This window comes from Cyclopterus lumpus, chromosome 20, assembly GCF_009769545.1.
Source record: "Cyclopterus lumpus isolate fCycLum1 chromosome 20, fCycLum1.pri, whole genome shotgun sequence".
Taxonomy (NCBI): Eukaryota; Metazoa; Chordata; class Actinopteri; order Perciformes; family Cyclopteridae; genus Cyclopterus; species Cyclopterus lumpus.
Window position 1 is genome coordinate 11,371,243 of NC_046985.1, and position 27,549 is coordinate 11,398,791.

The following is a 27,549-nucleotide window of genomic DNA, read 5'->3' on the forward strand; positions in this document are numbered from 1 at the left end:
CGAGAGAACATGTGAGAGTATGTTTATCAAAGTTGCCTCTTTTCATAACAACCACATTAATATTAACATAAAGTATCTTAATTAATGAGGATGCGAGGCCGCCGGAAAAGGGAGCAGAGAGAAAACAGCTGCTTAGCCCTCTGCTAGTACTTCATCTTTCTGTCATAAGGCAAAGGGAGCGGATGAAGACAAAGTAATTTAATTAGGAGCGGACCGACATTATCGATGGATGACTGCAACGACTAGGGACATCAAAACACGTTGCCAGATGACAGAGAGTGAAAAGCAATGCATAATGAGGGGAGGGGCAATCTGGTTAATTGTGCAGCAAGTCAGAGCACAAATGTACTGCAGTACTGTGACACTCTTTGGGGGTAGGAGGGGGGGGGGGGGAAACTTCGGGGAAACTTTAATAAAGTAAGTATCAAGGTGGGAATGGGAATGAAGAAAAAAAAGTAGATAATGAGGTCTGCAAAGAAAGAGGGAACAGGCTGAGAAAATGGCGTGTGGGATTGAGAGTGTTACTGTAGATAAGTGGAATGAGGGAAAATGAGATGGAGAGGAAGAAAAGGGAGACAAGGATGTGATGGAGGGCAGGAAGAGACCAGCCACAGCGGAGGAGAGAGAAACACAGAGGGATATGGCTAAAGAGAGAGGGGAAAGGAAAATGGAATATATAATAGATAAGTGGCCATGTGTTTGTGATTAGCGGCCCCATCTCATGCGTGGTCATGTCTGCGCTGTGCAGCAACGTGGGCATGCATAGTATATACGTATATACGTATAACGAAGGCTCTGTCAAAATAACACATGAGCAGGTGCAGTTCCATGGTGGCAGAGTTATTGAAATGCACCCGCATTGGTGACGACACAAGACTTGAAGTTTGAGGTTGCTTTGTCAAATTTGAAGTGAAATTTCAGCATCCAACAATTTGAGCTAAAATTGTCAACCATTTAAGCTCATCGCTTATCACTTGAACATTTTAATTTTTCCTTTTGCCCATTTCAGTCTTCAGCCTTCTCTAACCCTCTCCTATAGACTTGCATCCCTCCCATGCCTCCTCTCTCTGCATCTTCACACCCCCTCCTTTGCCTACTCTATTTTAACCTGTATCCCACAGGGCAGCGCTCTCCGGCTGCCAGCATTGAACAAAGCCTTGAGTTTGTTGCAGATCACAGCTAATGTGGTTACTATGTCACTATTGAAAAGCGACATGGAGCTCATCATTTTTCTGTTTTTCAAACCTTTTTTGGCACCACTGTGATTTTAGGTCCATAAATGAAAGATGCTATTGATTTGCATCATCGGAAGTGTAGGATCCAGAGTTTTTGGAGCTTGATGTATACTTGATGCATAATAGAAAAGAAATTTCCCCCTGGGTATGAATAAAGTATAATCTAATCTAATCTATGGATTAGATATCTGGCCTCTGTAGCATTAATTTGGCCATTCCTGTGTTAAGATGTCTCTACACTTTTAGAACATTAAGGAACTCAGAAGGAATTACAGTACATTATGTCAAACAAAAGGTAATTTCAGGGTTGAACATGTTATGACCTTTTCAAACCAAGTGATCCTATGTGGTTGATGAAATGTGAGGAAAAGAACCTTCTCTCCATTCGATGCCATTTCATTTCTCTCTATATCTCCCTCATCTCTCTTTCTCTCTCGCTCACTCGTCCTCCCTCTCTCTGTGCAAATAGACCAAGGGGCTTGAGCTGCACCAGTGGGCCCACCTTTCCCTCTGTCTGACACTATTGAGATGAGCAGGGTCTCAGATATGAACTGGCACTAAGGAGAGACAATTGGGTGGGGGGAGTGCTACATTTGAGCGAGAGAAGAGGAAGAGGATTAATGGTGAGAGGTAGGAAAGACTCACAAGAGAAAGGGGGCAAAAAAGAAGGATGGCGACAATTAGATTTGCACATATGGAGAAACGGAGGGTAAAAGAGAGAAGGAGAATATCTATTCAATCTAGTCTTCAAAAGCCTGAGGCGATTAAACTGAGCTGGTCTTAAAAAGATGCGATGGTGTGAGTTTACAATCAACATGGAGCGTAGAATAACAGCTTGAGAGTGATTGTGTTTTCGAAACAAAGATAAAGGGCATTTAGCATCATGACGATGAGTCTGTTTGTTAAAGGATGTGTGTTTCAGGTGCCAGACACGAAGCATTCAGTGAGCTGCCTCTTCCAAATGAGCACATAAATAAAGTAATGTGCACAAGCTTATTCCTATTTCGGTATTCATACACACATACACTCTTAACGTGTGTGTGTGTGTCTCAGCAGTCAAATGAACTAGCAGGGTAGGGACCAGGGGCCTGGTGACTGGCTGGCACTCAGCAGACAGATGCCTGCCTGAAAATCATTACAGCATAATTTTACCTCTCCCTCTCTGCCTCCCTCCCTCTCTCTCTCTCTTTTTAACGCACACACACGCGCAGACATAGGAGCGTGCACCCAGAAATTAACATACATATAGACGCACACACCCGGACACACACGACTCTATAGCCTAAAACCCTAATAGCTGTCAGCATTCACAACGCAAGCTTAATATGAGTGGTGTGTCCCATTGATTTTGTGCCTCCCCTGTTCCATAGCAGTGGGAGATTAGAGAAGATTGGCTTATCAGCACACACTCGTGCCACTGATGACACATTTGGCTGCCAAATGTATCTGCTTGGAGGGAGCCCTCTTTATAGTATGACTGTGTGGGCATGAGTTTGTGATCCTGTGTCTTTGTAAATGTAAATGGGTGATGAATGTGAGCAGTTCCTGCGCTGCAGTAGACGTTTGAGTGGTACAGTACTGTTTTTGAGATGCTTGTGGTTATGCGAAAAGTTATGCGTCGACTTGTTTTATGCCTCAGAGTGTTTTCGGCAAAAGTACACATGTGTCACCGACTAGTGAGTGTTTTCTGCAAATGTTTCACTCTTTGAACGTGTATATTTAGATTTGATTGTGTTTGTGCTCCAGGATGTCTGTGTTTCTGTTTTGTGTTGATGTGTTTTGTATTCTGTGTTAGAAACTGACAATAAATAACAATGCTGATTTCAATTTGGAGCAGCATCTTCCTTCACGGCAAATGAAATGAGATTTGGTTTTAAGAAAAAAAACAAGTTGATTTTCTGACATATTTCTGATCCTTGTCAAGAGGTTTTTCTTTGGATGTCACCTCACCGTCCCTTCCTGCAGAACTTATTTCATATTCCACCCTTGTCAGATGCTGTATGCTAACAAGGTGATGACCTCATCATAAAAACACATTGTCATTCTCTAGAGGGCACCAAGACGCAGAGGATGAGATGAAACGTTATACTTTGCCCTAATTCCCCCTGCTTCTTTGACACTTGCTTGAGTACAGTATGTGTCCATTTTAGTACACTTGTGTCAAAATCTAAAACGTAGTTTATCACAGTGGTGGTTCTGACTGTCATGTCATCTCACTTTGGAGACGTGTTTGAACTAGGTCTCACTAGAACATGTTGGGCTCCTAATTACAAGCCAAAATTGACAGGTTTTGGAAAAGGAAGATAGCCGAGGATTTCTTCTCTTTGCAATAAGATTATGCAGCGCTCACCTGCAACAGTTCAATGTCTATTGAATATAGAACAATTCTACAGCTAAACAAGTCATTGAGTCTGGATAATGCATATAGTAATTTTTTAGTTTAAAAAGTTTTAGTTTTTTTTAAAGTAGACGTTAATTCTATTTAAGCCCAAACTTATCTAAAACATGTTCTTAACTATATAATCTACACAAAGATGAAGCTATTTTAGAAGTAAATAACTTCAGTGACAATTTACTTCATTAATGGAATAACAATATAGTGCTAAAGGGACACACTTATTTTGACCTTGTGTAAGTGCATTTAACACTAGATATGTTATTGTAGCTTTTTCTGTACAACAATCCCTGAGAACTGGATTGAATTGCTTCAACTATTACACATTCCCCAAAGGACCTCCATCCTTGAGGAGATTGAATAAATGAAAGCATGTGTGGACAGAATGCTCAAGCTGTATATTTACACTCACCCATTATCGCTGTCATTGACAAGTCTTCATTTCTTTCCTTCTACTCTCCCTTGGTTGCCACTTGCTGGTTGGTGTCATTGTTAAATGAGGAGCAGTCCTGTCCTCTCTCAGCAATATTTCTATTGATATGATTAAATACACCGGCTTACCTTGTGTTTATTTGCCAACTCTGAGTTCTGTTGCCTCTGCTGTGGTGTGACTACATTAGATGGAAAAGTATGAAATGTTAATTGTATAAACATAGAGGGGTGTAATTGTCTGGTCCTATCTCTGTCTGCTGTGGACTGATGTGGAAATGAGCTCCAGTCTGAGTCACTGAGATAATGACCGGAGCCGAGAGACGGAAGGGAGAGAAGAAGAAAAAAGGAAATGAAGAGAGAAAAAGAGGAGGAGGTGGCGGAGGGGGAGGAGGGGGAGAGCAGCTGTGCAGCACAGTGAAGCCTGTCTCGCTGTGCAGGCTGGACATTTACCTCTCAGTGTGTCATCTTGTAAAATCCTTCATATGGATGTATGTACACATTCCTGAACTAGATATTTACTCGTAGATTTACTCTCTCTCTGTTGACAGCATGAACTTCCCTCTTTGTATATTAATTGTGTGTGTGTGTGTGTGTGTGTGTGTGTGTGCGCGTGTCTGCGCGTGTGTGTTTGTGTGTGTGCGTGCGTGTGTGTGTGTGTGTGTGTGTGTCTGTGTGTGTGTGTGTGTACCTCCTCTCCTGTTGAGCTTGGCATATCCGGGTGCATAGCCGTTGGAGAACACAGACGAGCTGGTGAAGGCGGTGTGAGGCAGAGGAGAGGAGAGAGCCTCATCACACTTCTCTGTAGGCAGAGGAAGAATATGAGGAACAAGGGAGAGAGAAATAGGAGACACGGGGTAGCAGAGAAATGGATAGAATGAAGAGGAAGGAGGGAAGAGAAAGAGAAAACAGTGAATATTAGTACATTTCATATTAAATAGAAAATATTCATCGATGCACACATTAATTTACATGTATGCTCAGCATTTAAGTCCATTGAGTGGTTGAAGTAGTTCTGAATCACAACATTGTTAATTCTTTGTTAAACAAATGACGAGGATAAGACCTTATTAAATTCAAGTAATCTCAGCTAAAAAGTCAGAAATCTTGTAATTTACACATTGACTGTCAAAAGAAGACTTGCTCACAAGAGCAGAAACACAAAGCATAGCTGGAGGTTTGTGGGTCAAGAACTCAGTCAGGTCAGTCAGGGCCATTCAACACATTGTTGACTTCACGAGCAATCTCAAGAGTGCACTGCAAAATATCCACTATAACAAGCAAACTGGACCTGTAGCCAAATTAGAATGAATAATGGATTTAGAAAGAAGGAACAAAGTAATGTTTGTTAAATAAGTGAAGCGGTGGATTTCCCTATTTCCAGTAGATCAGGTTCTCCACATTCAGATTCACCAATAATGGCAGAGATCTGTCTTATTCTGCCTTCACTTTAACCGGCACAGCTTTTCTAGCCATCGTTCAGCGGTCCAGGAAACACACCGACCAATTGCAACACAAATTTATATAGCATCACTAGGTGACTATGGTCCCAAACCAGCAAAGAGTAAGCGCATCTCGAGAATCAATCAATGGATGTGCCAACATTGTCTTCACTGAAACAAAGATACAACTGAAAAGACTATCTTTAGACCCAAAGAAAAACGATTACAAGTTCGTGCTCAGCTTCAATTATAAACGTTATAGAGCACAAACCAAGCCATAAATATGTGTCCAGTCATGACTAAAGCTTACATCTTATTTACTAGCACTACCACTGTAATACTGTGCGTCTAAAAAAATCCAAGAGAAGATCAGGAGAGTGGTCATCACTCTATTTCCCAGATCTTTACACTGGCCTCCTGTGTCAAGGAATTTACAATTCTACTGTTGGTTTATAAAGCACTGAATGGTATATGGACAAAATACATTGATGATATGCCTCTCCATAATTAGTCTGGGACAGGCCTGATTACTGATTATCAATACCCTTTTACTGCATTTTAATGAATTAAGTTTAAGACTATCAATGTATATATTATCTTGCGTTTCAGCTGTTGGATTTGCCTTATTCTTGGATATTTTTAAGTCTTGTTCTCAAACCTTATGTTGCGTCCACATTGACGAACTCAACATTGAACATATTTTAGATCATGCTGAACTACAAATTCTTACATTTACAAACTAGAATCAAGTGTGTCTGCAATGACCATGGTTGTAATGTTCTAAGTCACAATTCTTCTTTAACTCCTGCTTTGAGAAAATCATTCATTACTTAAAAAAAGAGGATGGACATTTTAATAGAAAATACAGTAGCTTCAAGATAACATTTTTTGCAGATCATGCTGAATGCAATCATGTAGACGTTGAGTCCAAATACACACTTCCACTTGTCTAATGGAATAAACTGTGGATCCAATGACCTGGAAAGGCAAAGAAGAAATTTGTCAGAAAGATCAGCGCTGCAGTGCTGCTCATTCGAGGCCGAACTCTGTGTCAACTCGCAACTCCCGGCACTCTGAAAAGAAATATGAGCAACCGACTACTGGGGTCGGCTGTAGCTCATGGGGAGAGTGGTCGTCCCGCAACCACAAGGTACCCGGTTCCACCCACGCTCTCCCCAGTTGCAAGTGTCCTTGAGCAAGACACTGAACCCACACTTGCTCCCCGGGCGTTTCACTGCAGCGTGAAAGTGAACATTATTATTATAGTGGTATACTGTATGCATGAGACACAAAAAGGAAGCAAAAGTCATCTAGAACAAATACAAAAATATATATTCCTGTCATACACACACGCGGTCATGAAGTCATTTTCCTTCCGCCCTCTCAATTCGCCCCTTTCACTCACTCGTGCACAAACACACTCACCTCTTCCAGTACATAAGGCTTCACACAGAGAGAAATTGTGAATGGTCTGTCAAGCCAGGTAGGCAGTCAATAGCTCTCTGTCATGCCCCACTGTGTGTGTGTGTGTGTGTGCGTGTGTGTGGTGTGTGTGTGTGTGTGTGTGTGTGTGTGTGTGTGTGTGTTTGGAGGGGTAAATGGTCTGCAGCCTCTCTCCTGGTCCCTATTTTACACCCCTGCCAGGAAATACACACACTGACACACAAGTTCTCCCGTATAAACACACACAAAACGTAATGAGGTCTCTGGCACATTGACCTTGCAATGGCATAGTAGTAAAATCCACCAGCATTAGTTAACTGGCTCACCGCAACAGAAATGGAGAGTGATAAATACGAGAGGGGGAGTGTCAAAAGAAATGGGGTTGGACAGTCATTTTATAAAATAAGCTATGCGTCCAATATGTTACATAGCATATGTGCATATTTGAGCATGAGGGGTTCCATTTACATCTTTGCAAGTGTTCATTAGACGATTAGCGGATTTTGTGACGCATGCCAGAACACCTCTTGATGTGTTCCTGCTTATCTCCCTTTGAAAGCATGCTAAAGGTGCGCCTCTCATGCAGCAGCATCTGGTCATGAATTTGGGAGAAATCATTGGGTGAAGTGTCTCAGAAACTATTTTTGCACGTTCACCCTCTTTCTCTTCCAACACACACACGCACGCACACGCACGCACACGCACGCACACGCACGCACACGCACGCACACGCACGCACACGCACGCACACGCACGCACACGCACGCACACGCACGCACACGCACGCACACGCACGCACACACACACACACACACACACACACACATACAAGATGCGATACCAAACGTGTTGTTTGTTTCAACTTCATTATTTTCATTTACATATTTGCTTTGCATTAGTTGTTTTAATTATGTTTAACAATCAGCAAAAATATTTTACAAGATATATTTGAACGCATAATGAAAACCTAATTGTGGGGTGACTGTGGGTCAGTGGTTAGCAGGTCTGTCTTTCAATCAGGGGCTTGGTGGTTCAATCCCGCCCTAGTCGATGTGTCCTTGAGCAAGACACTTAACCCTGCATTGTTTCCTGTAGCTGTGTATGAATGTAACATGATTGTAAGTTGCTTTGGATAAAAGCGTCAGCTAAATGACATGTAATTTAATTAATTTAAATTTAATTTAATTGATCTTCGCCCAATACTAATTTTTACTGAATAGAGCTTGATCGCCTCATAATGTAACGTAATGCTACCTCGGTCAATACGGTTATTTAGCCTAGCAAGACTGCACCGCCCACCAGCTGCTAACAGCTAACAGCTACTAGAGCTCTTTCTGGAAATTATCAGTCTCCCTCACTTTGTAAACGTTTCACGCTGCCGACAAGCTATCTGGGCAACTACATTTGCCGAATTACGGTAAACAATGGGTGGCCCGATCAATCGGGGCAAAAATAATTCTTAAATACCAGATATTTGTAGTTTTTTTTGTCAATGAATTTAATTTATTGATTGCTGTCTGGATTTAAAAGAGAATTTTAACAAATATAAAAAGCTGTTTTTTATTTAAGAAGATTACCAAACCCTAGCTTAACCCTTCAGCACTAATCCACATAGACAGAAACACACTGAAACAGATGCATCTGTGTATAGGCTCCCTCTAATCAATTCCCACTAATGTGTGAAGACACAATGCATTTCCTGCAGCTTCAGTCTCAAGAGTATCTCTTTAGGTTTCTCAGTACTGAATTCTTCCAGCTGCACAAGAACATGCAGACATGCAAATACCTCTAATTACATAGAGTAACTGCTGGCAGGGAAGGACTGAAAGGAATTGGAGAGGGAAGTTAATGGAGAGAAAGTGTATTTTTAAGAAATGGAGAGGTGGAAGTGTGGAGAGAAATGTCATGCATGCCTTCAGTGCTTCAAGTTATTTCTGCAGATCATCCTTAACTTTCTGATGGGGGAAAACCACTATGTGAAAGGATTTTAGTGATTGGATAGTAAAAAAAAAAAATGATACCTTATCAACTGACTAATGCTTGGCTACAAGACACAAATGATATTGGAAAAATAATTATTTGTCTGCTTGTTTCTGTTCTGTACATTATACCACAAGGCCAATCAGTTTGACTGCCAGTTAAATATTTAGCATGCTGCTTGGATTTATGTGGCGATCAATTGCAAATCCAGCTACAATACTTTATTAGAATTTAACAATATAATTTGACTTTCAGCCTTTTAAGATGTATTTAATTTTCGGTAATTTCAATTTCAATGTTCATAAGATGTTTAATTTTTATAACAAAACCTTTACAGTTTGACAAAAACTGGATTTTCCCTCAATTGAACTGAATTGCACAGCGTAAGTTGCACTCTTCTATTTCACCTCCATACTTGATAGTCTTAATTCTATCATTACAAGATGAAACTAACATCTTATTTTTAGAAACCTTAACAAACCAAAGGAAGAAGATTATTGTTGTCTTATACAATAAACTTGATAAGGAGACTTCTTCATACAAACTAAACCATTATAGTCACCAGTTTTTTATGTCTGGGCTGAGTGAATACCAAAGTCTATATCACACTGTAGCAGAGTTCATCATCAAGGCTGTTTAAACAGTTTCTTTGTCAAACCTAAAGCACTTTAATGATGAATGAGAGCAGTAGATTGTCTGCAGTGTACAATTAAGCAATAAGGTACGAGAGGCAGTACTGTATCGTCAATAATGTACTGTTCAGGGGTGTTGTTAGGGTTAGGCAAACCCTTTGCTTTTATAATACGGTTGCCTGCGACATTATAAATAGAAAGTAAATAGTAAGCTGCCTTTCAGCACAAAATAGTTGTAGCCACCAAACGTTGTGTATTGCATTTCAGTAGCCTAGAAAAAATAGTCCCCCGTATGTGTGGCTGTGACAAACAGCATTGGGAACATCACGTTTGTTAGCGTAGCTAGATCTCGCACGATCCCATTCATTCACATTGCTCATTTTATAAAAGTTGCCATTAAAATAATGACAATGGGACACTTTCAATCAAATTATATTTTATTTAAACATTAGGCCTAAACATTCTAAATCAATCATTAATGCTTCGTAGACACTGGGTATAACAACGTTAGGTTAATAAACATTACCTAAATAGCCTATGCTGTTTAAACTTAATAAACTAAAGTGACGAGTGACTTGGGACTCGATAGACTAGCCTTAGGCTGTTGTTAACGTTTGTTTATGTTAATTTGGTAGTCTCCATTAATTGTGCATCCGTGGAAAAGGTTTCTCATGTCCCCTTCGTCTGTGATGATATCGCTTCCGACCACTCTTGCTCTCTTTGCCGGTGGCTCGGTGTAAGAAGTGCCTTCTCCAGAAGGATATTACTCCAATGCTGGCTTTCATTGACATTTGGTGCCCAATAGCTTTTAAGGGAGCTTTCGGATTTATGTCCACTCACTGATTTCTCTTGCTTCCAACCAGCATTAGAGAGAGTTTGCAACAAAGTGCTGTGCAGGCAGTGAGTGCATGAAATGACAACTAACGGTCGCACAAAATCTCTCTGGCTCAATACAGTACACCCCGTGACTCTCAACCAATCAGAATGCTTGATTTCATCTACCCGTATTATAATCTTCTGTACAGTGTCTGGCTACAGTGAAGCAAACACACAAAAGCTAATATGACTGCAGATAGGTAATTCTGTTATTATTGGAAAAGTAGAAAAGTCTGTGTTCAGTTATATTGGTATTGATTTACTTCCTTTAAGTGTATAGCTCTCAAAAAAGACATTCTAGGATCAGAAATATGTTTATATTGTTGTGTGACGTATTTAACTTACGTTATATTTAATCAATTGTAACTGAGGTGAGATCCACACAACATTTTCTGAGCACTTTCCATTTTTAATCATTACATATAGGAATGTTGGTCTGGACATGACGATGAGATGACAACAAAAGAGCAAGGACACAGCAGTGAAAAGGGGAAACGTTGGTTGCTGTTGTAGTGAATCTGACTGAAACCATGCATTATTTTTGGTGGCTGTTTATATGCTGCATTTCTTCAACATATGGCCAGTGAAGAAAAACAGCGAATTTCAAGTTTTTTTTTACTGTTTGGACTTTTAGGTCTGAGTAGGGAATTTGGATTGGGCAGTAAATCTGTCATAGTCTGTTTTTCCATTTTTAAGCATCTTAAAAAGGAACGCACCTTTACCAGCAGTAGTAAGACAAGTAAGTGAGTTATGCTTTCAGATGATTAAATAGCAGCAGAGATATAGGATCATATCCATCAATAATGAACTGATATATCACGATGCCACCTGCTTCAGCGCATTGTGAAATTTGAAAGATACCTGAATTCAAGAATTGTTGTTCCAAGATCTCGGAAGAAAATTATCACACCAAGCTTTCTTTGATTGAAGGTAATGTGTGATTAGCCCCCTATAACAACTACAGTGGTTTTGGAACTGATACGATACCTGGTGTTACCCACATGCACACACCCACTATACATGGTTAAATATGCAAAACACCTAAAATAGTGCATGTTTGATCAGCGTGACTAGTGACCAGGTTTGTGACAAGAGGGTAGAACACATTCATGAATGCAGACCACATGGTCATATGCTCGAGACTCAAGTGAGATTGTAGATGCTGATATTTGCACATGGCTGAAGTGCAAAGTAGGGTTCTGTATGTACTTTCGGGCAAGCAAATGACTACAATATCCAATTGCAAATGTCAGCCTATTCCTCAGAGAGCAAGAGACAGATAGTTTTACACATGATGATGTGATAAGAGAGGTGAAACCGGTAGGTGAGGAAGAGAGAGACAGATAAGATAAAACAGAAGAAAGAGAGAAAGAAGACAGGATCTAAAAGCAAAGGAAAATGGCTGCCTACCAAAACCTTCTTAGTGGCATTTCCAGCTAGGTAAATAACTAGAATCTGGAAAATAGCAACTGAGAGATGTGTCAGCTGGCTGCTACCATTGGGGACCAGAGCCATGGATAGACATGGCCAGCTTGTTCAAAGGGCTTTACATCGCTGCCATATCTCTGGCGCTAAAAGGAATTGGATACAAATAGAGCATAATACATTCAGAGTGAAATTCATGACACCCTAAAGATCAGTTGGCATGAAATCACTGATTGCAGCCACATAGCTACATCTTGGCATCAGGAATGTGGCATAATAACATGGAAAACTGCCAGGCACACACTCCTTTAATGAATTGCCCTAACTGCCACATTTGCCATTCAGGCAATAAGCCCTGACAGAGAGTTTACAAGTACTTAGTACAAAGCCCTAAGTCGATGCATATTTAAATAATAATAATAATAATGCATTTAATTTATATAGCGCTTTTCATAATACTCAAAGACACTTCACATAATTAAAACATCCTAAAAGCTAAAAATAAATAAATAAGAATAGCTAAAATACAGGTAAAACAAATAAAACAAATAAATAGGGACTTTGAGTCGCTCGGACCCTGATAAGAAAACAAAAACAAACAATCACATATTAAAAGCCGTTCTGAACAGGTGGGTTTTGATTTGCGATTTGAATGAGGAAAGATCAGTGCAGTCTCGGATGAGTTTGGGGAGAGAGTTCCAGAGGGAGGGGGCAGATATGGAGAAGGCTCTGTCACCCCACGTCCGGTGCTTGGTCCTATGTGGGATGGACGGGAGATTGGCAAAAGAAAAATACAATTTGGATGTAAAGTCTGCTAAATCTTAAGATGTACGAATTTTACATCACGGTTGGTAAATTAGTCAGAATATTGTTGGGTGAATTCACAAAGAATAGACTGTATCTGCTGACAGCCCACTTGCAACACTATCAGCCTCGTCTCAAGGTCCAACTCACTAAAGATATTGCGCTGATGGTATTATAGTGCATGCCCATATGCTCCTAAAGTCTTATTTACATTTGTTTGTAATTATCCTCATGGCAAAGGTTACCTTTGTGAATTGGACTGTTTTTGCATGAGGCTGATTAGCATAGAGGGGGCCAATTTTGCTACAAATGTATGCATATTACAATATTTCAATATGGGCAAATACCAGAGGCGGAGTGAGACACTATTTGCTTAGGAGCACAGTTAGGGGAGCATTTCACCCTTTGCAGGTGTTTTGAGGATTACAGTTTCTTGGCAGAAGCCGCACAATCCTTTTGTGAACTCGCCATTCAGTGTTCTTTGTCAGGCTGCTGAGCAGACCCGCAAAAGACTCAACACAAATCTCTGCTATCTTTATTTAACGACTGTGAAACTATTTTGTGAGTACTTTTGGTGTGGTGCTGTCAAGTCTGTCCTCTCAACAACACTGAATGCTGAAGTTTGGGGGCTCTGGGGCTTTTTCTGGACTCAAGTCATAAACACAGTGGAAGCTGTCAAAAGTGCCAACAGCTGCATGGAGATGCAGTCTGACTCTCCAAACTGCCAGTGAGTCTCCGTCTGCACAGGCCTTTGGTCTCTGCTTTGTTTTCCATGTTTGCCCACATTAACGCTTCAGTTTGACAAAGTCCATCTGGAGCACATTGAGCACTACATTGTGTTTGCTACCTGAGAAGACTTCTGCAGTGACCTTGTTTTTTTCTGAAATATTTATAAACTCAATATAATCTACCTCAGTTATTTTCCTCTGATCTCCATCAGTCGATGAGAGGTTTTCTTCTATAGGAGAACATGCAGGGATGAATTGCTGAAGCTGATTTTGCTAGCAAATGCACTATTTAGTATGTACTCTCCGTTGTCAAATATAAACAACTTTTCAGCTGTCAAATAAAATATTGTCAACAAACCATTAACACAGATTTGCTTTCTGCTGGTGTTACTAGTGTAAACCAACGCATCATAAAACGGATCCCTCTGGACACACAGGGCACCTATGAATCATGTGCAGTAAATGTCCTGTTAAACTGGATTGTAATATATCATACTATAGCATACTTTAGCCAAGACACATTCTATAAAAAAATTAAGTGACTTTAAAAAGTGGATTGAAGCTGCTCTTCTCTTTCCTGGGGTCACAGAAAAATAGTTTAAAAAGCGGTCAAACGGCCACTCACTAATTAGCAAGAAGTTACATATGCGTGTTGTCATGTACACCTGGAATTGCGCGACAGCAGCTCCCTAGTGGGCTTCACAAAGAGGTATGGTACACAAATTAACAGATGTTCCACAGCGTAGAAAAGGCTTCAGTAATTGGCATTACAGATGGTTGTTGCTACCATTTGCCAGTGTCTTGACTCCCAAGCAAAAATTGTGAAGTAAACACAAGTATGACTCATTGTATGACATGATATACACTTTAGCAGGGTGGATTCCGTAATTTTATGTCAATTTAAATGAATGAATATTTAGAAAATGTGCATGAAGAAGCATGGGTGACATGGTACACAGAGCTGTAAATAGTTTCACATTATTTCACCTAATCTGCATGTGCCGGTAACGCAACATCTAGTAAAGCTGGATGTTAACAATAATGGAAAATGTATTTTGAAATGCACTTTTCCCGTGTGTGAGAATTCAAGGATATACACAATGCGCTTGGAGAATAACACAGAATGCAATTATAACTTTTGTTTGTTCACAATAAGACAAATACAACTTGATTTTTTCAACTGCCAAACAGCATTGCATTGTATAAAAAGAAGCGATTTTTGTAGCATTTTGCATTCATAAGACTCTGTTGAAGTCTTGGAAGCGTCACAGCCTATGAACACAACACAGTCCAACAAGCATCTGATACATATTCACAAAGCAGCCTGAAGCTCACTTTTTAAATCAAATAAAAAGAATAAAGGACATAACAAAGACATTTCATAAGAGATAAGAGTGGAACTTCACTGCTCTATAGTTAAGTGTGACACAAATTCAGTGAAAACACCAACAAGACAAACCAAAAGGCCTATTATGTTCATGTTATATTTTGTAAAAATGGGACAGTACTCTGATGTATAGATAATTCATATCTTGAACATACATTTGTCTTAGAAAAACAGACTTTCTGACTATTTGACTCAGATCTCCTGCTGCTCCAAAAGGAGAAATAACAAACAGTTTTCCTGACACTGGCTAACCGTTTCCGTTCAAGATATCCAGATCAGGCATATCAAAGTTTTGTGAATCCATCCACTGTGTATGTAGTTACACACTCTGTATTACTGCAATTCCAAAACAAAGATACAAATTATGTACTTTTCTGCACAGGGCTCCCAGAGCCTTGCGGCATGAAATAGTGGATGGCAGTGGAGTGAATAACAATCATCTAGACCCCAGGGTGAGAGCCCATTCAATTTCAAATCACACAATACCCCAGTGAGAATTAAAATGACCATTTAACTCTGTGACAATGCGCTAAATGTGAAATGTGTTACGTTAGTATCGGAGAGAGGTGCATTGTAGGGGGGGGGGGGGGGGGGGTTGTTATCATATGTTTAAAAGAATAAAATCCCAACAGGAAGAATTTAAGTGATATTACAATTGCTTAAATAATAATGTTGTTAATACGATGGTAATAAAGGTTTTCACTGAGCGAAACTGTCTTTTCATGCACTTTTTCTCAGATGAAATCTCAACAGTTTATACAATTGGTTGTTTTCAAATGAGCACCTGAAGAAAGTTGATATGCTAACCCAACTCACTCTGACTCACTTTGCCCGGGAGGAGGTCAAGGGGAAAGGTTTGCATATGGTAGTGGAGGACCGAATTCTCCCTACAAATATTTGGATTGAACACACACATGCACACATATAGAGGGAGAGGAGCTGAGAAGTAGAGTTGCTTGTTTAACGGCAAGGAGAAATATGCTTCTGGTGTAAACAGCATGGCCGCAGCCAGCTATGAGGTCAGGTCACAGAGGTCTGGGCGTTGGTTATTATTACATGTCTCTCTGCATTTGACTTGCGTGAAACTGACAGCTATCACTAAGACCGCCATCTGTCATGGTGAGGTGACTGGAGAATGCAGAGAGTTTGTGGCGCACGGCTGTGTCACCAATGTTCACTGTTTTTTTACACAAATACTGTGTGGAAAGTTCAATCTTAGTTGGTGATTCATGTATTTGTTAGAAGATATTATTGAAAATGACTGATGCTCTGTTCTGCAATTATGTAATGCCATTTTTATGTTATCTTGGATTTCTACAACCAATGAGATTTTCATCTGCTGCGGTGCATTCCACAGCCGACCACCAGGATTGTGCATCAGTTAGATATCAACAAGTGTTTATACTGTACGTGAGATCAAGCCAACCATAATCAACCATAATTAATCTTCTAGTTTCTTTAGTGTTCTGACCCAGAATAAATAAATACAATAAATTGAGCAGAATTGTTATTACATACATATATATACTGTGATAAGTAATGACATTGACTAATAAATAATAAATACATTATGATTCAAGATTTGTTACAATATAAAACTAAAACTAAAAAAAAACACATCGCGATAAGATTGTACGCCATTTTGTGCAGCCCTACCTGTTATTAAATCTTCGATCTTTTAATCTCTCACAAACTTATTATACCCTCTTTTCTTTCTCATTTTCCATGTATGCTCAGTGAGTTTTAATGTGAGTGTGAGAATTCTAAAAAGTAATTAGCAATGTTCCCCTCTCTCCTTGGAAGCTGTTACATATAAAAAAGAAAATCTCTTCTCATGCTGCTTATTATACACTTTCACTCTAGCTTATTTCTTTTCACCCCTCCAATCCTGTGCCTTTTCCGACCACCCTCCAACTACCCACCACCACCCTTAGGCTTGCCAGCTCTTTGCTTGAGCCGTTAATCTAAATTTTTTGGTCCAGATTCATTTTTCATGTCTTGGAACCCTCACCAAACATTTTTTGTCAACAGATCTAGTGCCCTGTGCCAATGTGTGCACAGACCAAGTGCATAATGAGATGTTTTGGATGAAGCAACCACACATAAAGACAGATATCCAAAGACATGCACACACACACACAAAAACACATACCTTTTCTTTCCTGCCTCCCTCTACATTTACATTTGTCATGTGAAATAAAAATAAAAAACTTTTTAAATGCAACAAAAACAAAAATGTCTCCCGGAGTTAGAAAATGTAGACTGAAGCTTCTACTGAATACACAACTAAACCAGAAGAATGGAAATAATTATCAATGCTGGATATTGTTGCTAATGTCACCCTGTCTAAAGGCAACCATCAAGAAACATATTTGGCACTGAAATGCACCAACTATGACAACCGTCAGTGGGTGCTTCATGAAATGTGTTGGAAGGATATTTCATAACCATTTTGGTCTCAACAAACATTTCAGAATGTCAAAAGTGACTTTTCAACAATCAACAATTTGCAAGATTTTAATTTACATAAAAAACTTCAGTGGAAAGCAAGCTTTCCGTCTCTTTGTCCCGTCATTATTCCTACCTACTTCAAAAAATCCTGAAATCATCTTGCAGCAATTCCAAATCTTCTAATCAAGGCATTGCAGTCAGTTTGTTGGATGTACCATTGTACAACACTTTTTTAGTTTGTCCAATAAAGTAACCATGGACCCTCTTCAGTCTAACATTCAGTTAGCCTGTCCAGCTCAATACACCCTTGTGGGTCTGCTGTATTAGTTCATCTATTATTTATCCCAGTAATTAAAGGGCTACTCAGGATGACTTATTCTCTGTGTCATTGGTAATCCATGGCGCCTCGGGCTGGTTTACATCTGTGGTGACCGAATGGACGCCCCCCGATGGACTCTCCTGGGTTTTTTTATGCAGTTTTGCAAAGGGATGTTGGACAGAGGGGAATATTAACAGATGTTGTTTTAGTTGAGGAAGGAAAAGAGACACATAGAGTAGGTAGGTGGGCTGTTCGAGGAAAGAGTCAAAATAAAAAGTGGGAGTTCCAAAACATCTCTGAATCCAAAATCCAAAACACCTCATCACTGTGCATTGTTGTCTCTCTCTCTCTTTCTCTCACCTTGTAGCAATATGCCTGTTTGACGTGGTTGCCAGGTCTGATCAGTTATACATGCCTGAATCCATGAACTCTCAACCAGGACCGATCTGCTCAGGCAAAACCCTCTGTCCCTCACTGATACACCCTACCTTCAGAATTGTGTCACTGTGTGTGTGTGTGTGTGTGTGTGTGTGTGTGTGTGTGTGTGTGTGTGTGTGGTTAAAGAGAGAGTGAGCCAGTGTTTAGTATGGCACAAGGAATAGAGGACAGAAAAAACCCAAAACATGTTAACGAAGGAGTAAATGAGAAAAGTGTTTATGTTGCTATGTTCATTTCTCAAGCATTTCTCAAGCATAGCAAAGCATAACCATTTCCTAAAATGTGGCAAGCATAAGTGACTCTCATCATAGATGGGGTGGGTGTGGCAGGGGCTAAATCCGTACATGAAAGTGCAGGGAAAATTTGCACCACTTTGCACTCACAACCTGTATGCAATTAGCACCTGATTAAAGTTAACAGCTCATTATGCAGCCGACAACTGAGACTGCCTTCCAGTTGCATTCTTTGAGTGATTGTTAAATATAAATACTTTTGAGTGAAGCAAAGTGTTCCAATGCATTTCCTTTGAATGAAGACAGCAAGAGTCATTTCAAAATGAAAATAGGGAAGAAATGGGACTATGTATAACACTGTATGTTGTAAAAAAAAAAGACAAGCCTGGCCATGCAGTACTGGAGTAATGCAGTAGAGACATGTAGTATTATAATAAAGGAGTGCCATCACCAAAGTGCATTAGTAGCTTACATTTAATAAGCGGAAACTAACTAACACATGTGTGTGCTTTGTACCATTACCACTTTCTTTGTAAAAATGGGTTTGTTCAGTTCATTCATTTGTCATTTACTTTTGTTTGTTTTATTTGCACGTTAATTTTCCAAGACATGAAGAAATTACTAACTTAAACTGGCCCACATACTTGACAGAAATGTGATTTAGAGTAATCCAACAGAACACTCTCCACATACTGTTCTCCTATTATTGGGACAGCACATCCTGATGATGTGTAGTATTCCTAAACATAATGGCCAAACTCTGCTTCCAGGCTGCATACTATATCTACACAGAAGGAACAAACAAACAAACATATTACCAAATCTTGCCCTGAGATGTCTTAGTATGTGATTATTGCTTTTATTGCTAATATTGCAGAAAAGAAAAAAGACTATGGTGGCCAATTGTATTTCCTTTCAGAGCAATAAGGTTGTTGTGCAGTGCTGTTAACAACAGAGGATTATTCATTATATCCCATAGTTCCCTTAGGTGGGAATGGCTTTCATTTCAGAGGCCATTAAAATACCATCACACACAGACCATAGTGAGATTTGGCTTATTAGTTATTGACTATGTTGGTATCAAAGGAGCTCAAACAGAAACACAAATGCAAGGATAGTCTGTTTCAATAACACTGCTATCATAAGAAAGGTCAGTACCACAGGGTTCTTAAGACAAAAAACAAAACAGGAGTGAACTGGGTACTAACCTATATCTAGTCCAAAAGTGTCAGTATCAATATAGTCTGACTGTATACAAATATTCACCTTGTTTAACACACCTTGTTCTGCCATACAGAGCTGATTTGAATTTTGACCGGCTGTTATAGGAAAAGACTGTATACTGTCCGATTATTGGGATTGTGGGTGTTACATGAATGACAACGAAGCAGTTTACAGTATTTGGAAAATGAAGAGGCTGCAGTGGCTATTCATCCGGGGAAGCTGCAGGGTTGAGGAATTCTTTGGCTGCCAGTCCGTGCCAGTTCTAATTAGGTTGATAAGCATAGTCTATCATGGCCCACGTTAAATGGATAGCTAATCTATACCTGCATATACCCTCAATTACACTACTGGATTCCAATTAACAACTGGTCTTGAGCAAGTGGATTCATTTAGGCTACAGCAACCCCATGATTATGTGAATTACTTCAATACACAGTTGCACAGAACATGATACAACATATTAACATAATACCTTCAACAATCAGTATGACTGTATGTTAGTGTAAATATCACTTCAATATACATTTATATCCAGGTCTACTCTCAGAGGACACTTGAAATTAATTAGCTGAAATGTTTGAGTATTCTGATTATTATTAGTAGAGTATTTCCTGTTTCTTAATCCATAAATCTAACGTTTTCCAGTCTCCAATACATAGGCTGTGTATAAGAAGTGGACAAAGTCACCGGGACTACACCCGTTGGTTTGTGGACCTTTTTAAGCCTAAAGTTTAGCATCATTTTGGGCATTGCGGGTGGAGGTAACTACAGACCATAAACTCATGTTTACAATGGTTACTGAGGTAAGAAATCAAGTAAGAATGGGATTGGTAGGAATAGTAAAAGTAGAATGCAAGTTTAAGGCACAGACTCAAAGACGTCACTTTTCAGAACGGGAGGTTGCCTCCAAACACCAAACACCAAACACACACACAGACCTTCCTCCCTGCAAGGATAAAGTCTAGCTAGAGATCCCATGTGTGAAATTGTCTCTGGTACATCATACCACACCGATTCAATTTAATGCAACACAAATTGCCTAGGTATTGTGTGTGTTAGTGTGTGTGTGTGTCAAAATGCAACAAACGACCAAAATAACTTTTAATTTGTATTAAATTCCTAATCATTTCCCAAAGTACAACCATATTTAACTCTGTGCATCTGAACTCAATGTATCACAAGTCTACTGCAAATATTAACAGAAACAGACGAAGGAAGCAGAGAAACATTAAAATACACTGAAATACTAAAGTATTGAGACATGAACAATTTGTGTACACTTCCTCCACTGTGAATACATGCACAGTGGGTCAATATTAGAGTGATCAGTGAATCACTGGTTGTTGCTGTGGCCTGAAAGGGCCTCAGTCATTTCCTCTAGTAGTCAGGGAGAAATCGTGAGCCTCTCTCTACTCTCCTGTGTGCTCATAAAGAAGAGTTGTTGCCAATCTGGCAACTGAAGCTCATAATATTACTCCCTCTACTACACTGCACCCCTTTTGTCAGCCTGAAAGTCTACCTTGCTGAGAAACAATATGTTCTGATGGGCAGAATAAGATGGATACGGGGAAAGGGAATGAAAGAGAAGGGGCAAAATAAAGCAGCGAGATACAAAAGACTTGTGTTAAAATCACACATTGCACTGAATAGACAGGTACCCAATTAACTTGACTTCAAAATAGTCCCATGCTGGTGTCCAATATGGTGGTTTTCCTTACAGAAAGAGGGTGCTGAGCAAATACGGTAAAAATATAGACAGGCTGGCCGAGGCAGACCTACACATTATTGGGTTATAGAGCTGGTGTTTAAAAACATTTTAAAATAATCTAAATCCAATATCAGATCTGCTTATCAAATCCTTTGAGATTACCGTATCAAATCTATGAAGATATATAGGTTTCAATATTTGTAATTGTAATAACCTTTTGTTTGCTAAGAAGGCAGAAAAACTAGAGTGTTGAGAGTTCGTTTGATTAATGCTCACAACCTATACATGTAAATAAGATGAGCAGCATAAGACATGAAATGATGATTATGTATCTGACAAACTGAAACAGATCACTTGGCATGTATTTCACGAGCAACACGCTAAATACTGGAAATACTATAACAGAACTACTATGTTGATAAGCTTAACATTTTATTATTTATGAGTATTTTGAATAAATACACTGATTTTAAATTTCACCGCAGTAAACAAACAACTCTGTTGGTCAGGTTGAACTAAAAAACCACACATTCCACTTCATAGAGTGATGTTAGAAACGTTTGTTTCTTTATAATATTTGTTTTGGCACATTTTATCCTCACTTGTGGATTATAATCCAATCCTTTCCTGTTTAGACATTATATCAATTCATACAGTTGACAAAATGGTGGCACATTGATAAAACTACAGCCCTTCAAACAGAGGATCCAAATTGAAGTCTCTGTCATGCTGAAGTGTTCGAGGGGAATATTGAATCCCCACAGGGGCTTTAGGGGCGCCGCGCTGTAGCCGATCCTGACCATTGACTCATAACTGGCTGTCTCATACATCATCAGACTAAACCTCTAAGAATAAATAACTATGGATTACTGACAGATGTTAAGAATCAGTGTTAGCGATTTAACTGGACCGCAGAAGTACCGTGTTGGCTTGAGTGCATTTTCTATCTTGAACTCAGGGCTAGGGAAAGACAGAGCAAGGAGGGTTTTGTACTAAGTTTGATAATTTATACAATCCTATCATCAATAAGTCCCGTTTCACCGAATTTGCTGCACTTTAAACAGAGACTGAGAAAAAGAGAGAGAGGAATGACAGGAGCAGGGAGCAAGATAAAGAAAGAAATACACTACAGTAGAGGAGGGACAGGCAGAGACATGAAAACAGAAAGTCAAAGATGGGGAGATGTTCACAGTATACAAAAAGGAGGAATAACTTAAATATATGTGCAGTATCAAAGTGTGGCACATTTTTTGAGTAATTAAATTTTTTTAGGATAATCTGAGTTCAGTCTAAATCCAATAAACAAGTAGCCGACTCTGCTGCTGATACCCAGCATACACATGCATGCTGCTACAGTACACAACCAAAAACACACTTGCAAGCACACACACAGTATTTGTTCCTGTTTGATGCACTTACATATAGAATATGCACACACACACACACACACACACACATATGCGTAATCATGCAAAGGGAAGTCCAGCAGTAATTAGAGGTGAACTCTATTTGCTAACGACCTTCAGCTTCTAGACCCACTGCAGGCTGACAAATTAGGGTTCTCTCTCCTAGCCACGCAGGGGCCTCCACAGGTTAATGGGAATCAGGGGGCTGAGTCAGTGTGCGTGTGAGACAATGCCTTTGCTCGTGTGTGTGTGAGTGTGTGTACACCACTACTGCCAGGCTAATGGAAACCCAAGCTGTGCTAAGCCCCTGCAGTGGCTGGGGTTCGCTAACGGGGATTTAGCATTGTTTTCTGTGTCAGTAATACCTGGCAGCCTTTACAGGAATTAGCATTGCTCATGGCCAAGCAGTACAAAATGCGGCTTATGGCGGTTAGCTGTGTTTGTGCTGTGGCAATAAAGCACTAACTATGTTTGCTTATCATGTATTAACTGATGTTAACAATATCCACTGCTCTCAGATGAGATTATTACCGATGCTGCTAATGGAGAGGATTAGAAATTGGTTACATTTGTAACAGAAACACTGCCCAGTTGAGGCAATATTGGAAGGCTCTGCAGGTTTTCACACTCATGCTCCGCTCTGTTTATTCCTCTTGAACTTTTTCCTATTAATTCTCATATATTGTATGCTCTTATTCTCCATCTCTGCATTTCTCTTTTCTTCGCCCTGTTGCCCCCTGGTTTTTGTCACACTCTTTCACCTACACTACTGTCATCCTGCCTGCCATCAATAGCCATCTTTTCCCTCCCCCTCTCCATCTCTGTCGTGCTCGGTCTTCCATTTTTTTTTTTTTTTTTTTTTTTTTTTTTTTTTCAAGAAGCGAGATATGGTGGAAATGGATTGGTTCTGAAGGCCGCTGAAGAGGAAGGAAATCGAGTAAATGCTCGGAGGAGGAGAAGGAGAGTTTGAAGGATAGAAAGTGTTGGAAAACAGGAAGATGCAGCAATGAAAGAAAAAAAATCACATGAGTAGTAAAACAGCATGAGAATTGTGGGAGAGGAAGAGTGTTGATAAACAGTGAATGCACTCAAATAAAGACTCAAATCTCCGGCTACCATGTCTATTTCAAGTCCATTTTCTCATCAGAAGAGTTTTTACAAAGGACACTACATCTCAGTTTCCATACGGCTAGAAAACTGATAGCAACAGTTATTGCATCCCATAATGCAAACACGGCATGAGTCATTTCCTTCACGACAGGAGGACACACTAAAATATGTTATTTACCTTGATGACAGGTGTGAGGTTTGAGGTTCACCCAAACTGCAGTAAGCAACTGTCACCTGCACATCCTCTCCAAACAGCTCACAGTGGCTGCTTATTCTTTAGCAATTCCTCTCTTAAAATCAAAACTCATATCCCAAAACTACCAAATAGTAACAGTTACTAATCTCCGGTACTAGCTCAACATTTCCTGGAGCTTTTTCACAATAACAGCCTTCCAGTGGCAGGTGAATCCTTTAAAAGTGGATTAATCAGTAGACTTCATAATGATTCAAATGGTGCAACAAAGAACTGGATTACAAAACTGAAAGATTGCTGGTTATTTATTTGATGAAATTAAAACTCCAATACCACAATGAGTCCCATGTTACTACAACAAATACTTAAGGCTCATTCTGGTGAGCCTTGGAGAGGGTCATAGACTGGCCCTGTTCCCTGGCAAGACCATAATATTGTGGGTCAGTACATTTATCCCCTGCTGTGAAGTCGCAGCAATGTCACTACAGTGTGCCAGCCATAATGGATAGGACAAATGGTGAGATGGCAGAACCAAAATACACACATACAATCACATGCAGAACAATACACCAAAGAATGACCAAGATATCACAGTATGTTGGACGTTACAGAGCAAAGAAGAGAAAACTAATTATGTCCAAGACAGACTTAAAAACACAGAAAAAGCAAAAGCAAAGCTATATATTGACAATCAACAAACGTCAGACTTTCATCTTTTAAAACGTGTGCAGAGACATTCATTTTTTGCAGAAATATTACTTGTTATGTTCCAACTTTTTGGTAATTAAAGATGATTAATTCTGAAACACCACTCTAAAGGGGGACTCATGTGAAGAGTAGTTTGTTTCGCTGCTCATTAGCAGTGCAACCGTGCGATATGCAAAACACACACTGGAACAAGGGGCTTGAGTCTGAGGCTTTGAAAAAGTGGCTTTAAATTATTAAAAATAATCAAATTACAATTAGTCTCGCTAGTTTATTTATGATAAAAGGCAGTAACTTCTGATCAATAATATATCTTATCAATAACGTATTTTGATGGTGTAATGTAATTGCTTTTTTGTCATTCATTAGTCGAGGCACAATGCATTTTTTAAATTAACAGCATGGCATATCATTAGCTGGCAATATTGTCCTGAGATATTTTGCCTTTCATGTGAAATTAGTCCCACTAACCAAGAAAACAGCAATTTCTCTCTGACATTTTCCACATGGAAAAGGCATGAAATGAAAGCCACTATGATGCTATTAGGGGTCTGGAGTTAATGGTCTCAACATCCACTAACTGAAAGTCGTTTATTTTAACCATGCTCTGAACCAATTTTCATTGTGGATTGCACAAATGTAATACATGTCTCTTTGTGGATTTGCTTAATGCCCTTTTAGTGTTTTTAGAATTTCAATTTGGTTTTGTTAAGTATATGAATTGCCATACACTATTTGATTTTCTGTAATAAAATGTCATCGCTCAAGTGGACTGGAGAATATTACTTGTTAAAGACAAAAAGCAAACATCATCTGCTCTTAAGTGTCACCAATTTAAAATGTCCAACTTTTAATGCAATTGATGATTCAGTAAATTGATGCTGCATATCTGTGTTTGTTTATCAGGAGTCTGGGGAGGCCTCTTCCCAAGTCCCAATGTGAACACACACATGCACACAAGCTATAGCACACAATACATTATTATATTATTATTAAGACAAGGAAAGACAAAAACCACAGAAACTAAATTGCTTGCATGAGTGTGGATGCACAGGATACATGCACACACCAGTCTTCTCTTCTTCTACCTCTTACTTGGAAAATTCCACTCGGGCTCAGAGACATGTAGAGAGAACTCTTGTTATTTAAATAGTTTAAATAGTGGTAACTCATTTTAAAGTAATTAATTCCCCACAGGGTCTTTCACAGCTTTATGAGGTGACCGTATAGTGAGCAAGCATGTGTGTGTAGCTGACACATTTCTGCTTGTGTGTCTATCACAGAGCAATCCTTGTTTCAGCTAGCTGCTCTGAATTACTCAGTGTGTGTGTGTGTGTCTGGGTGGGTGGATGTGTGTGATTGATGGAGCTGCAGTGGTACTGCAGTGAGAGACAGAGAGGCTGGGTCAGATCACAGTAACAGTAAATGCTGAGTGGTGGGCATTGGAAGGAGATCGAAGGTACTACAGGGAAGTACAGAGGACTGAAGATAAAGGAGAGGAGAAGGTTGGTGAAAGACAACAGGCCACATGTACATTAATACTCTTAAAAACAAGAGGGTTAGGTCCCAGAACACATCTGTTGTAGCTCATAAAAATAAGCATTTAGTAGACCCAGACAGCTAATTTGGTGATGCATCAAATAAGGGACATAGCTAGAACAGCAACGTTAGCTCCGTACAATTTTCACACTCTAAATCCCTAAAAGAGAGCTGGGGAACAGATTTAACATTGCCTTTTCTTTTCAGTCTTGAAAATGGTGTCATGCTTTTGAGTCGCAGGGCTGTTGTATTTTCTCAACTCTTTCACTTGTCTAATCACTCTGGACACCGAGCAGGCAGACATGAGCATGTAAAAGGAAACTTCGGAATGTGTCAAAAACTGAAGTAAAAATGGGAAAGAAATGCACCCTCCGTCCACATAAGTCGAAACCAGAATACGTTTACTTGACAGCTGGTTGATTATTTTTTTTGTGTAAATTTAATTTCCCAAATCTGCCTATCTTCCTGGCATTGCTGAATATTGATAAGCATCCTATTATGAATAGCGACAGGCTTGTATGCTGGAAATGGGAACGTCAGCTGGATTGGAAAACCATAGCAATGAATTATCTACTTTGGAATGATGTTCACTTTGTCCACTGTGGGTGTGTATGTACATCTTTGTTGCTGTTTAATTATGTGTGTGTGTGTGTGTGTGTGTGTGTGTGTGTGTGTGTGTGTGTGAGTGTGTGCGTGTGGTTGTGTGTGTGTGTGTGTGTGTGTGTGCGTGTGGTTGTGTGTGTGTGTGTGTGTGTGTGTGTGTGTGTGTGTGTGTGTGTGTGGAAATATGCGGATCACATCCTTGTCATAAACATCCATCATAGGAATATAGCCGCTGGTGAACGTTTTAGGACCGCTTTTCTCTAGAGAGGGAAATAAAGGACGGGGGGATAGGCTAGAAGGTCAAAATGTACATAGCATGCATGTGGTTTACAGTATTTGGCAACAAGACATCTATCAGAAACTTCAAGTTCAGAAGCAGCTTTGGGAAGCATTTCAATGGCAAGAGCGAATACAGATAACAAAGAAAAAAAACTGATTAACCCGAGCTGCTGTTTATTCAAGTAATACAAGAAATTCCAACCAACAAGGTGTCATGAAATAATACAAGAAAACACTAAACACCCAGCTGTGAAGAGCAGGTGTGCAATGTAAGAGAAAGAGTCCACTGAGTGAAGTAGAAGCATCATTGTGTTCTCTTGTTGTTTGATAGTGAGAATAGCGATCAATGACAATCTAAGAGGTGACATCAGTACCCCTTTCACTTCTAATCAACGAAGCATGATAACACGGCTCCAGTCAGTGTTGGCTGAATAGTTTTCCTGCTCAGGGAGTTAGTTTAATAAGAAACCTAATTAGTGGAGACAGAGAAACACTGATATGTCTAAGGAAGAGATAAACACAAATAACAACACCATGGTAATTTAAAGGTTATGCCTAAAAAGAG

General features: G+C 39.6%; 1 protein-coding gene across 1 annotated transcript in view; it reads right to left on the reverse strand.

The window, feature by feature from the left end:
• The window catches only part of cntnap2a (contactin associated protein 2a), a 308,808-nt gene that overhangs the window by 181,038 nt on the left and 100,221 nt on the right, over nucleotides 1-27,549 (reverse strand). The window contains exon 3 of the mRNA XM_034560734.1: nucleotides 4,751-4,861. Coding sequence (XP_034416625.1) covers nucleotides 4,751-4,861 — 111 coding nt within the window. The remainder of the gene's footprint in view (nucleotides 1-4,750; nucleotides 4,862-27,549) is intronic.